This window comes from Lipotes vexillifer, unplaced genomic scaffold (genome assembly GCF_000442215.2).
Source record: "Lipotes vexillifer unplaced genomic scaffold, Lipotes_vexillifer_v1.1 scaffold988, whole genome shotgun sequence".
NCBI lineage: Eukaryota > Metazoa > Chordata > Mammalia > Artiodactyla > Lipotidae > Lipotes > Lipotes vexillifer.
In genome coordinates, this window is record NW_006797916.1 from 473,303 (window position 1) to 487,877 (window position 14,575).

The following is a 14,575-nucleotide window of genomic DNA, read 5'->3' on the forward strand; positions in this document are numbered from 1 at the left end:
CTCAGCCCCAGGCGGACACCTGACAAAATATGCAAAGTGTGGACCGTGTCACAACACAAAGTGCCTCCCAACCAGGGAATGAAGGGGCGGGGGGGAGGCTGTGGGAGGCAGGGAACCGGGGGCACAGAGGGCCCTTTACAGCAGGGAGTGGGCAAGGTAGGTTCAACCCCGCCAGGAAAGAAACGGGAGCCAAATGAGGGGCTTGGTGTCTGGCTCCAGTGCGCCGGCAGTGCGGGGACGGGGCAAGGTCAACGAGGTCAACACGACCCAGAGGGCCCGTCCGAGGAGCTGACCCTCAGGTCCTTCTGAAAGGACCGGAAGGAGTAAATGATGCAAAGCAGGGCAAGAAGCAGGGTTCTCAGGGGGCAGAAGCCAGCGGGCTGGGGGTCAGCCAGCCCGACCTGCTCAGAAAGCCCTCTGACGTGGATGCACCTTGCCCTGCAGAGCGAGCCACGCTGAGGAAGAGCTCACTCCCCCTGCTTTGGCCACAACCCAGGCTCACACCATGGGCTCCTGAGCTCCAAGAAGGGACAAGGACAGACGCCCAGTTCCAGCAGGGAGGGCACGCGCACGATAAATGCAGAGACGGGCAAGGGAAGCTGCCCTGTCCAGGGGGACGCTGGCCCATCCCTGGCGGGGGCTGAGGTAACTCCAAGGCACCTGCTGGGCTGGGAGGTGGACAGTACCCTTCTCTTCTGAGCCGCCTGCAGGGCCCCCACAGGAGGAGGTGTGCCTCAGGGGTCCCCGGGCGGTCACAGACACACGTGGCGTGGCCCTCGGCCAGCTCTAGGGTGGGTGGGTGAGTGCACCTTGCCAGGCTCTTATGGAGTCAGAAGAAAACAAACCCACGTCCCCAAACCCTGACTTCCTTCCCCATAAAATGAGCCGGAAGGTTCGCTGACAGGGAGAGAATTCCCAACGGAAGATACTGACTTTAATCCTCGTCATTCTAGTTATATACCCGTCTCTCAAAAGACCTCTTCACTTGAAATGAAAGTTCCAGCATCAACAAAACACCTTCAGTAAATGAATACCAAATGTTTCCATTTTTACTTAAAAAAATTAATTCCTGTTGATGATCATTTATTCATTTGACAGGCTTCACAGAGAACGTACTATGTGCCAGCACTCAACCAGCCAGCGGGGCTAGAGGTAAATGAAACCCAGGGGGAGCGATCAGAGGACAAGCCCTGGAGGAAGCCCAGGAAGGGAAGGGGGATCTGGGCGGGGCCCACCTGCTGGGGACAGAGACCCAGGGGCTCAGCGGCCCCGGAGGCCCTGGAGCATGTGACACCAGACCCGAATGGGGACACACATCTGCCAGGTTTGCGCCTCTGAGGAAGGCGCGACTTCGCCAGCAAACGGGGCAAAAGAACTTCTCTTGGGGTCGGTGTTCCATCTCTGATCTCCACCCTCTTGAGCCATGTTTCGGACAAAGTGAACGACTTCCCTCAAGCAGGGGCCCCTTCTTCCCCAACAGGCTGTACCTGTAACTAACTAACAGTGAGAAGCATGTAGTTGTATTAGTTCCAAACTGCCCAGAGGGCGAATACTTGTCTTCCGTTGGATTTTTCCTTTCGATATGAATTTAAAGACAGTGTATCATAGAGACTTAAACACGGTTAATTTAAATAAAACTGACTGAAGATGTGTGTTCGTGCTGAACAAGATGAAAATTGCCATAAACTCTAAGAATTCACTGTTCTACCAAATCAATAGCATCAATTGGCATCAATAAGCACAAGAAGGGGCTTCCCTGGTGGCGCAGCGGTTGAGAGTCCGCCTGCCGATGCAGGGGACGCGGGGTCGTGCCCCCGTCCGGGAAGATCCCGCATGCCGCGGAGCGGCTGGGCCCGTGAGCCATGGCCGCTGAGCCTGCGCGTCCGGAGCCTGCGCTCTGCAACATATAGTAAAAATTTGACAAATAGCAAAAATAATTACGTGTTAATAAAAAGCCCCAGGGCTGGGAGCTTTGGGGGCTCTGATCACATGCTAAGGTACTCATGCGCATGCACACACACAAAAAAAAAAAAAAAAAAAAAAAAAAAGTACAAGCAAGCTGCAGAATTACTTAAAATTAAAAGTACAGTAAATGTTAAGTGTAACAAAACTTTGGATTAAATATTCAAAAAGAAATTCATTTTTAAAAAAACCCAAGAAACTAAACAACGGAAGCTCTGCACTGCCTTTTCAAACGCTTACAAAGTGGAGATGCTGAACGCCACGCGCGCGCTCCCCGCCCCACGCTCCGTAAGCTGCACAAACAAGACTCTCGTTCATCGGTGAGGCCCCGCACGCTCAGGAGCCCAAGCGGCGTCCAGTGCGCGGCCTGCCAGGCCTGCCTTCTCTCAAGGCCACACTCTGAGGGCTGCACAGCTGACGCAAGCATGCCAAGGAACCCAACTGTACACAGTCCGTTATTAATAATAAAACCCGACCACCCAAACCCACAAGCTGAAAACAACCAGGGCTGCCACTGGGACCAGCTTGGAGGGAAGCAGAGAACATTCCTTCGCCCCATCAAGGGCCTGCTCGGCAGGCAGCAGAAGTCATTTTTTACTTTAAACGTGTTTTCTGAAGTCAAATCTTTTCATATTTTGTGAGGCTGAAGACGTTATTTTTATTGGAACTTTCTGGCAAACTAGGAGGAGTTAGTGTAGACCAAGCTGGTGAACTGGGGTTTGCTGGCGCACCGGGCGCACAGCAACTCACCGACCCTAGCAATCTAAACCCTCCATCCTCTGTAAACAACCATTCCCTCGCTCCAAAGAAAAGCACGTGGAGGAGGCACACTGAGGGGAGGGCAAGGAACAGGGGGCGGGCAGGGAACGGGGCCACGTCAGGGGCCAGGTGCGCGGGGCTCAGCAGGTGCGCCTTAGCTCTGGACCCCATGCACCATCCTGCCCGCAGCAGAGCCCCTCCCAAGGGCACCTGTGAGGACCGGGGTGCTGTCGTCCCTGGGGCAGCTTCTATGGAAGCCACGGAGGGAGGCCACTGAGCCGCCAAGACGCTCAGGCCCCTAACCCGGAGAGAGGACATTGAGCCCGACCCTGGTTCTCAGCCTCCACTGCACCTTAGAGTCGTCCCAGGAGTTTTAGAAACGAGAGCACAGGCCCCTGTCCTCTGCTCCGGATCAGTGCGTCACGACTGGGGGCTGGTTCCTGACACCGTGTGCTACAGGGTCAGGTGTGCTCAGCACCCGGCCGCACTCTCAGCACAAAGGAAGTGGTGGTGAGACCAGCCTGGCTGTGTGGACCAGCTGGGTGGGTGGCAGGGGGATGCCATGGGAGCCAGCAGGCCAGGGAGTGAGAGCCGTGAGTGTGATGGACCCTGTCTGGCACATCAGCCCACTGCGGGGTCGCAAGGTGGCCCACAGACCAAGGTGCAAGCAGCCGACCCAAACCTGCAATTCCACTTCTCCCGATGCCTTTCTGTCCTCGTTTCTGGAACCTCGACTGTGGGCCATCACTGAGCCTGTACATCACCATCTCACCAAACTGTTGTGATCCAACGAGATGTACCATTCAGATTTAGTAATTACTTTCAAATACTAGTAGAAAAACTAGATTTCACGTGGAATAAAATCTCTCCTGACCTGCTTTCTAAATTGAAACTCTATCAGACAGTTAAAGTGAAAACACATTTAAAGTGTATTTATTTCAAGAATGAAACGCTGCAGTAACTGTTGGCAAAGCTGTTAATTTTATGTATAAAAACGACTAAGAACGTACAAATACTGGGTTCAAGATGGCGGAGTGGAAGGACGTGCACTCACTACCTCTTGCAAGAGCAGCAGAGTCACAACTAACTACTGAACAATCATCGACAGGAAGACACTGGAACTCACCACAAAAGATGCCTCACATCCGAAGACAAAGGAGAAGGCGCAGTGAGACGGTAGGAGGGGCGCAATCACAGCAAAATCAAATCCCATAACTGCTGGGTGGGTGACTCACAGACTGGAGAACACTTACACCACAGAAGTCCACCCACGGGAGAGAAGGTTCTGAGCCCCACGTCAGGCTTCCCAACCTGGGGGTCCGGCAACGGAGGAGGAATTCCCAGAGAATCAGACTTAGAAGGCTAGCGGGATTTGATTGCAGGGCTAACCATTTTCAGTAGTTGAGGATAAAGAATTTTTGAGGTTTCTCGAGGTTAATATGTACAGGTAGGGGGCTTCCCCGGTGGCACAGCGGTTGAGAATCTGCCTGCCAATGCAGGGTTCGAGACCTGGTCTGGGAAGATCCCACACGCCAAGGAGCAACTAAGCCCGTGCGCCACAACTACTGAGCCTGCGCGTCTGGAGCCCGTGCTCCGCAACGGTAGAGGGCGCGACAGTGAGGGGCCCGCGTACCGCGACGAAGAGTGGCCCCCACTTGCCGCAACTGGAGAAAGCCCTCGCGCAGAAACGAAGACCCAACACGGCCGAAAATCAATCAATAAATAAACGTGTACTGGTAAAGTGCCTAAGACTTCTATGTTTACTCATGAGCACAGGCTCAGTAAACCACCATACGGTCCCGACACCAAATCCCGACACAGGAGAGAAATGCACACCCTGACTTACTGACACGCAGGATTAACAGGGGGCCAGTGCGTTCACCTGAGCTCTGAGGTCTTGGGCAGAAAGGACCAGAACCTGGGGATGTGAGAGTGGGTTCACTCGCCCCCCTTAGGTCCTGGGTGTATCGCTGCAAACGACAAACTACCAAAACAAAGAGGCCCAAATACACAAGAGGGAGTGTTTGTTCAGCCACAACCTGGGAGGGACATGGCACCCTGCGGATGGAATGCTGAACTGCGTCCATCCTTTCGTGCGAGCCCCAGGCACTTTGCCCAGTGCTGACATGGGGAATTCCGCCTAATTTTCAAAGGGGGAACGGCATCCAGAAGAGTCCCCTGGCTAAGATCCAGTTGGGTGTCTCTTGGAGGATAACAGACCAGGCTGGTCGTCGCACAAGCACAGCCGCGATGGAAAGCAAACACTGGGGCCAAAGGGCAAATGTGCAACCTGAGAGGTGGGTCATGGCGTCTCCTCTCAGCCAAGGGGCGTCCTAGCAGCTGCCACCTGGTGTCGGGTGCTCACCGACGCCCTCAAAACAAAACAACTTTGAGGAAGTTAAGGCTGAGCACACAGGTGAGGCTCACCATGCATCTGGGATGCTTTATGGTTCTTAGTATTTTTTCAGCCCACTAGGAGTCTGCAAACATTCCTGCGAATGCTTAAGTCAAACTCAAAGTGGGGCTGAATGCCCCCCGCAGCTCCCAAGTGAAGACAAAGCTGCGGACCAGCCCTGAAGCTGGGGCGCCCGGAAGCACAGCCCCGGGAGGGACACCAGCCAGGCGGCTCCTGCCCCGGCTCCGCTTCTGGGGCTTGGGCCGCTCGGCCGCGGGGAGAGCCGCCTGGCGAGGGCGCCCACGCCGCCGACCCGCCGGCTCCGCCGCGCACTCACTCTCTTTGCCTTTCTCCTTGTGCTTGAGCTGCTGCAGCTTCTGCTCCCGCTGCTGCTTCACCAGCTCCTGTTCTTGGCGGTGTCTCTCCAGCTTCCGCTGATGCTCGAGCAGCTCCTGCTGGTGCTTCACGGCCAGCAGCTCCTGCTGTTGCTGCGGGCAGGGAGGGAGGAGACAGAGACGGTCAGAGCCTCGCCCCGAAGCAAGACGACGAGACAGACACACACGCGAGAAGGTCGGCAGAGGACCAGCCCGTGCCCACGCCGCTGTGGCCGTGGGGACCTCGCGCCCTGCGCACGGCCCGCATCTCCAAGGGGGTCCCCTCGTTCAGTCTGTCCAGGAAGCAGGGCTGCTCGGGGATGTCTCCTAACCACTCCACGCTACATGCCAAAAATGAAAATAAAAATGACCGAATCGCTAGAAGAAAATACGCCTGAAGACTTGCGCCATCTCATACGTTGGGAATGCCTTCCGGAGGATGACGCAAAAGCGTACAAAAGGGTGTGGCAGCTTCGGGAAATCGTTCGGCCCATCCTTACAAGGCTAAACACGCACCCATGCGAGACCTAGCGACCCCATGCCCACGACTGACCCAAGAGACGTGGAAACACATCTGCGCAAAGCCCTGCACGGGACTGTGCGTGGCAGCTGTGCGCACGGCAGCCCAGCCCGACACACCCCAGACGTCCCTCAGACATGAACCCAGTGGCAGAAGTGTGTGTCTGTACGTGAGAATCCCACCCAGCAATGAAAAAGAATAAACCGCACATACAGGAAAAACTGTCCAGCGTTGACAGGGCTGTGGGATACGGGACAGAGAAGAGTCAACATGCAAAGGGTCTATTTACACGAAGTTCTGGAACAGGAAATCCTGAGACATGGTGACAAAAATCAGAAGAAGGCTGCTTCTTGGGTGAGGCAGGAAGACGAGGCAGGAGGGAGCTGTGTAGGGTATGGACTGCCTGACAGAGACAGCATTTGCTCAGACGCTCCCGATGTCCAAGCGCGGCAGACAGACACTCAAGGCCCGTGCGTTTCGTCGTGTGTAAATGATATCACGTATTTTCAGAAATGACATAACTGACAACATAAAAAGTTACCTTCGTAATAAATACTGTAAACAAAATTAAAATGCAACCTTATCAAAACCTTATCAAAAGGTCCCCTGGATGTGTCATTCATGTTCCCACCCAAATCTGGATACTCAAATGCCGCAAAGACAAAAAGGTCAGCTATCAACATGCTGGTCAGCAAGAGGAAGGCCGGCATCACAGACACCTGGCACCCTGGACGCTGCGGAAGCTGCGGACCGGACATCGCCGTGCGCGCTGGGGGGGAGGGGAGAAGTGACGGGTGAAAGTGGTCAAGGGAGAGCCTGGCCGGCCTCCCCTTCCTCCGCCCTCACCACCCAGTCTCCATTCATGTGACACGCGTTTTCCTCCCAGGTGGGGTGCCTTGGAAGCCGCATCCCCTTGAGACCAGTGGCGGGTCCCCTCCGTCTGCAGGGCATCCTGGCTCCTTCCCTCCATGGGCTCACCACCACCGGGACACACTTCCTGTGGTGGCTCAGGGCTGACTGAAGACTCAGGATGTGTCTGACCCGCTGTCTTCTCTCTGCAGGGAGTAGGTCTGAGCGAGCCCGTGAGGGTACTGGGCCAGATCAAAGGCAGTGTATTTATCAGCAAGAGCCAGTGAGGGGGAAGGAGATAAAAACCATGTCGCAAGAGCCAACGCAAGAGACGGTTTTCTTTGTAGAACAAACTCCTTCAGCTGCCACCTTTGGAAAAATAGACAAAACGGTCCTTCTCTTGTGCAACCGCAGGCGGCCGACAGCACAGCGGGCGCTGCCAAAGGTGAGCGGGACGCCTTGTAAAGCATGACACTCTCGTGTGCCACGAACGCTTGGTGGCAGAGGAAAAGCCGGGCCCAGCATGGCAGCCGGAGTGGCCATCAATGTCCCCTGGGGCAGCAGGTCAAACAAGGCCATCCACCTGCCCGTAAACAACGTCCTAGAAACCCAGAGTGCCGGGTTTACGAGCAATTCCTGACCGTAAGCCCGTTAATTAGGCACAGACAGGGTCAGGGATGACGCAGGGCTTTTGGCTGCCACGCGCTTTCCCAGGTACCAGGGTTATGGCAACCAAAGTGCGTCCTGCAGGCTCATTAAAAGTTGCCTCAGGTGACCCGGAAGCTGGGGCCCCAGGTAACATCTCTCCAGCTACCTGGGACAGGTAATAAAGAGAGTAAACATGACGGCCTGGCTCCCAGGGCCATAAAATCAGGTTCCTTTCAATGTTATCCTTTTCCCTTCAAGGAAAAGAGCCACACGCTCAACTAAACAGCTCTTCAAGCTCATCTCTCCTGTCCATGGAGACAGCACAACAGATTTTGTACACAAACACACACACACACAAATGTATAAAAATTCAGCCTTACTAGTAAAAAAGGACATGCAAATAAAAGAGTAGAAATCGTTTTTAGTTTTTGCCCATTAGACTGGAAATACCCCGTGAGACCTGGGAAAGGCACATCCAGGCTGAATACAGCTTTGGAAGGAGCAGGAGCTCTTCTGGAGGGCGACCCAGTAAGATGCTTTAAAATGTGTACCGTGCACACAGTATTTTTCATCTGAAGCGATTTATTCTGAGGAGACCTGACCAAAGGATGGGGCCTGCAGTCTGGTCCACAAGCAGGAACTGTGGAAGATGAGCCCCCGTCTCCCAGGATGGCACCTGCCAGACAGACGTGTCAGGACAGGTCCCCGCCGGGCAGTGTAGACGGGGAGGCTGTAGCGCCAGGGTCACGGGATTCAGGCCCGACTTTGGACTCTGGCTGCTTCGGAGCCACAGCGGGGGTGGCATCCACGCTGGGAGCATCCCCAGGTTCCTCGCCCACTCACAGCCCGTGAACCCACGGGCTCCTGGTTCCGGCAGGACGGACCTGTGTAAAAGCCCTCCCGGCACAGGGGTTCTTCATGGGGTGATGAGAATGGTTTGGAACCAGACAGTGGTGATGGTTGTACCATATTGTAAATGTGCTAAATGTCATTGAATTGTACACTTTAAAATGGTCAAGTGATGAGCTTTATGTTATATGAATTTTACCACAATGAAAAAAAATGAGTAAGGGAAAAACTAAGTATTTTCCATAAAGAAAAGGGAAAAAAACGAGCAGCCGCTTCTCTCTGGGCTCCGTCGGGTGAGGAGGACCACAGCCCTGAGACTGAGGACGAGCAAGGTCCCTCCCCGTGTGTGTGTCCCGGGCCCTCGGGGTCCCTGGGCGGCCGCTGGGGACGAAGGCAGAGCCTGGTTCTCCCCCACGCTCCCCGCATTCTACCTGACGGGCCCCGGGAGAGAGCGGCCTGCGTCAGCAAAGGGAACGGGCAAACTCACCTGTGATGAAAGTGATCAGAACCCTGCTGAGCACTAGAAAACTACAAAATAGCTCAGGTGGTGATTAAATTGCGTCCAGCACTGACCCTGCCAACAACCTCTTCTAGGAGAAAAAGGCCAGGTCTCTCCACACAGGACCCAGGAAAGGCCTTTTGTCCTTGGGGAGTCACCTGCTTTTATTTACGTCGGCAGCCCGGGAGTGCGGCTGCCTGATCTGACACCACAGGAAAATGGTTACAGGCCTGGAGAGGGTGCCTCCCATGCAACCCCGAGGGAGACCCCAGCACAGGGAGGAGACGCCCAGCTTTGCCCAGCTCTCCTGCAAGCCTCACACCCAGGGTCCAGCCTCAGCCACACAACCGCAGTCCATGGCGTGGGCAGGGCCCCTCGCGCACGTGCTGTCACAGATAACTTTCCAAGACCCCAACATGGTTACAGAAGTTTTAGTCAATGCATCGAAACAGAAAGGGAGGAAACAATGATAATTTGCAGATGACATTACTGTCTACTTAGAGAACATGAAATAACCAATTACAAATTTCTTAGGACTAAGAAGCAAATTCTAGACATTGGTTGGCTACAAATAATAATGAAGTCAAGGGCTCTGCACTGTCAGTGACCAAGTAGAGGACAAAACGAAGAAACATTCTACTCATAACAGGAGAAAATATATAAAATACCCAAGAATAATTAAGTGTAAAATCTACAGCCCTTATATGAAGAAAATAAGACAAGCCTTTTCGTAAGGACAGAAGAAGCCTCAAATCACAGGTGGTCATTCCACATTCCTGCATTACACAGTTAAGAGCAGAAAGTTACTAGTACGTGTCCTGCTGATTTATTAACTGGCGGCAACTTCAATGAAGTTTCCAGAGCAACTTGGGGGGACGTTATGAGAAAGGGTTCTGATGCTCACCTGGAAAAATGAAAGCTCACCCGGCGACAAGCTGAGGGAATTACAAATGAAGCACAAACGTGTGGGGGGCGGAGACCTGCACGGTCGGACCCTGAAACACGAGCGCAGGCTCCTGCTGACACAGGGTGCGGCTGGTACGAGGAACAGAGGGGGCCACAGACAGACTTGGCCAGATAAATATGCGCTGATTACGGGACAGAGCTGGCATTTTTTAAATCGTTTAGAAAACTGCTTTGCTTCGTGAATGAGGCGAGGCCAGGTAGGCAATTGACAAAATATAATGGACACTGAAATAACGCCCTTAATTTATAAAGAACACTCATATACTGATGAGAAAAAGACAAGCATTGCAATAGAAAAACAGCAAAGAAAATGATAATTGGTAGAAGAAATGCAGTAAGCGAATAGAAATATGGCAAACCACAATCAAGGATATGCAGGCACGACAGGAGACAGAATCAGAATAGAACGTGAACAAGTCCCGCTAACGCATCAGACTGCGGGGTCAGCCCTGGCCCCTCTCCTCTGGGAGGGCAGTCACTGCTCGGCCAGCCCGCTGTGTGCGGACCGTGGAAGTGGGAAAACGCGGGGGCGGGTAGCGACCCGCGCAGCAGGCTGTGGGTGGGAGGGAGGGTGCCCTGCAGCGCCCCGCAGAGGCAGCTACCACCCAGGACAGGTCAGCGAGTGCTGGCTGTCGTGGTTACTGCTGCTTTACTATTCTGCTCTCGGAATGAGCAAGGGGTGTGTGTGTGTGAGAGACAGAGAGACAGAGAGAGAGAGACAGAGAGACACATGCATACCCAGGACCTGGTGTAGGTTTTGGAAAGAAACATGGCAAGAAATAAAAGCCACAGAAAAGGACTTATCCTGGGTCAGCAATACCATTTCTGTTTTGTTTAGACAAAGGCATATGATTCATGAACGAGGACACTAAACACAGAAGAAAAACCGGAAATGACCTTAATGTTCAACTCTTCAACTATTAGCACTTATTTAAATTCATTGGGGTTCATTGTAAGACTACAATAAAACCATTAAAATCATGCTTTTGAAGTGTATGTAATGGTAAAGGGAAATGTTAACAATAAATAAAAACCACATGTCAGTATAATCCCAATTCCATAAAACTACAGACACACACACGCACAATTTACATAATATAAGGTTATGGGAATCCACTACAAAATGCAACAGCTTTCCTAGCTGTTAGCGCTGGAATCACAGCTTCTCTGTGATATGCAATTATTCGATAATTAACATTAATGACTGTGGCGGTCAGAAAGAGATCATGATGAAAACATTCCTTGTAAAAAACGACACTGTCTGGGATGCAAACAGCAGGGCCCTGCTCCTCTCTGGTACACAAGCCTTGGGGAGTCCGGGGGCCCAGGACCTTCCCCCTCCTCCTCCTGTTTACCTACGCAGGTGTTCCTCCTGGGGTGCAGGAGGCTCCAGGGAGATCTGTGGGGAGGACGCTGTGAGCAAACGGTTAATGAGGAGGTCAGACGTGTGGGTGAGCGTGGCTGAGTGGACACAGGCATTCACTCCCACTCCTCTCAGAACCACGAAGAGGAACGGTGCTTTTTAGGAGACACGGATTCACAGGAACAAAGCCTGCAGGAAGGACTGGAGAGCAGGTTTGTCATCAGAACTTTGGAAGACGCAGAACTCTGGAGATGAGACCCGGCAGCACCCCAGAGGCACAGCCCAGACGGCACGGTCAGCGTCGCGTTCTACTCCGAAGTGCTCACCACATCTCCATCAGTGAAGTGGAATATTCGATACATTCCCAATACAAAATTGTAAGTATTTGCCAAATAGCAAAAAAACACACATTTATGGAAACATCACTGCCATGGACGGAGGTCAAGGGGTGGCATGCCTGAACCCAGAACCTTCAGAAGGTGGCCAAGGGATTCTGGCTTGCACGGAGGGCTCCCAGCGTCCAGACCCACAGCCCTGTCCCCTTCCTCCTCTCTTCACGGTGCACCCCGACTTCTCACCTACCCCCTTCCCGAGCCCTCCTCATGTGTACCCCGACTCTTGTCAAAATCACTGTTACCACGCCCCCTCCCGCCTTCCCTGGACTAGGGTGAGGATCCCTCGTGGAGAAGATGACTGTGCTCCAGGCCGGGTCTGTCACAGCACTGCAATATCCACTCCTCTGGGTGTATTCCCATACGAGCTCTCACCCTGACCTTCAGGCTTGCCTTGGCCAGCAAGGCAACATCATCCATGACTTACATGGAGGCTTAAACCACTCTTGCCCTCTTGCTGAGCTTGGAACTCAGAAACCAGCAGACAATACAGCTGCCAAGCAGCAGACTGGAAGTGAGGCTACTCCAGGTCACCCCGTCACTGGGCAGCTCACAGGTGATCACAGGAGCATGAGAGAGAGCCCAGACAACCCTCCACAAACAAATGACTGCTGTAGTAAGCACTATATCTGGGGTAGTTTGTTATGCAGCCAAAGCTGACTGAGACACTCATGTAACAGATTCTTCGTGGTTTTATAAAATAGTGGCCATCACCACTCAAGCAGGAAGGACATTGTGCTGGCTTATATGCTGTAATTGTTTTCCTTTTTGCAAAAAGCAAATATTTAAACCATGGATCCTGATCTAGAGGTATAACAGATTCATATTTCAGACACTTTGAAATGCAAAAATCATGTTACTACATCATTATACTTAAAGATAGTCTACAGTACAAGACTGAAACTGTAGCCATGATCACCAGCGTTTGCCCACAGTGAGAAGAGCTTACAGGTTTCTCAAACTGTGGGACTGGATTTGCATTGGAGCATAGGGAACTCAGCCAATAGGAAGGGAGGAAATCGCTAACTCCAGGGAAAGCTAAGAGCTGTATCAGAGAGGTCATGAAGCCAGTGCATGGTGTGTGTCGGCAACAGGCACCCACACAGACACAAGAATGGAGCCCCTGATGGTTCTTTAATCAGAAGGATGGTCTCAGTATATGAAGCACCCGAAAAGCGGCAGTGTATGCGTGTGGGGGGAGGGGGCGGGGATGGAGGGCGAAAGCCTAGTCTCTCCAGCAAGTGGGAAATAATCACCCCATGGGATCTTTAAATGCAAGGACGAAGCAGACCGTCTACAAACTTCTACTGGCAGAAGCCAGCAGAGACCTGGGGCTGGGGAGCCAGATGGGAGAGCAGGGAGGGACAGTTTCTGCTTGTTTACGCTGTACTACATTTCCATTAGAAACATTGCAAATAGGGATCCCCTTGATAAAATTTAAAAAAAAATTCAAAATGACACACAACAAACCCCCAAAGCAAGGTAATGCTACATTTGCCAGGTGATCACCTAGGCTATCCCAGCTGACATAAATACCCACGGACACCACACTCACTACTCTCACAGCCCTGGGCCTCAGTGATCATGCTGCCTGGACCCCATTCTGGGGAGAAGAAAACTAACTGCGCAGGACAGAAAGGGGAACGGGGCTCCTCAATCAGCCATGACCAACAAAGACACTGCGACTAGTACAAGTGCAACACTGAGTGTCGAAACCCTAGGAAAGATCTGCTTTACCCAGGGTTAACAATTTTAGTTACATTTTTAAAATTATTCCCTTTTTAACTATAAAATCCTATTCAAATTCACTGATAATTTAATGACACTAACTCGACTGCGTGCTCAAGAAATCCGTCTGACAAACACCGCTGCCAAATGTCACTAACAATATGATACCTTGTGAAGAGAGCGTAAATCATCAAAACAGAAGCCGACTGATGGTATGATACAACTACACAGTTTAAATGGCTTTAGACGAATGATCTCCATTTTAAGTGGAGAAAGAACAAACGACTAAAATGCAGAGAGCATGTAACCTTGAGATGCTTCCTGAGCTGCGTTTCTGGGGCTCCCACCATCTCTGGGAGCACCCAGCCTGTGGGTCAGGGGGAGCTCGGGGTACCCCTGACTTCCGGGCCCTCTCTGCACAGTCTGCAGGTGCTGACAGAAGGACCCAGGAGGGAGACTCTGTTCCATCTCAAAGAGGTGACACAAACTCCTGGAGCACCAGATGAGGAGAGAAACTGGGGGTCAGGGAGAAAAAGCGCCCCCCCCCCCCCCAGGCCGAGGCCCCAGGCCAGCGGGAAGCCCAGTCTCGCCCTGAGGGGGAAGCACCAACCGGGCTCAAGAGTGATCCCGATGTTTCGTGCTTATTTGTGCAACCCCTCACATACGAGAGGTCGCTGATGTCTCAATTTCTCATGTTTTTCTTGTAAAAGCTACAGACTCAACCAACATAGACACGAGAACATAAGCAACTAGCGTCTTCCTTAATCCTGGTCAGCACAAAACCCACCATCGCCAGTTTCCGGTACAGTCTTTCAATCAGGGGCTGTTTGAGTGAGGACGAGGGTGCGAGGCGGAGTGAAAACATAGAGAAGTGCAAATCCCGAGCTCCTTCTTTAGCCAGGCGCCGTTCCGGGCCCGCAGATGCCAGAAGTGGGCGGCTGCCCGCTACCAGGTAGGCACGTGGATGGGTGACCTACGGGGGGGAGGGGCACACACAGGGCTCCACCTCCCAAGATGAAGGGCAGTGCGGGCCCCGGGGTCGCCAGGAGCCCGGTTAAAGGGGGGCGTATCTGAGAGGACCGGAAAAGACACAAGACTGCAGTGATCCTTCAGGCTTCTGAGATGACATCAAGATAGGGGGCAGTTGGGCTTCCCTGGTGGCGCAGTGGTTGAGAGTCCGCCCGCCGATGCGGGGGACGCGGGTTCGTGCCCCGGTCCGGAAAGATCCCACATGCCGCGGAGCGGCTGGGCCCGGGAGCCCTGGGCGCTGG

At 52.9% G+C, this 14,575-nt stretch overlaps 1 protein-coding gene across 1 annotated transcript in view; it reads right to left on the minus strand.

Moving 5' to 3' along the window:
• The window catches only part of HDAC4 (histone deacetylase 4), a 221,648-nt gene that overhangs the window by 93,211 nt on the left and 113,862 nt on the right, over nucleotides 1-14,575 (minus strand). Inside the window, 1 exon segment of the mRNA XM_007469941.1 lies at nucleotides 5,454-5,604. Within this exon segment, the coding sequence (XP_007470003.1) occupies nucleotides 5,454-5,604 (151 nt within the window).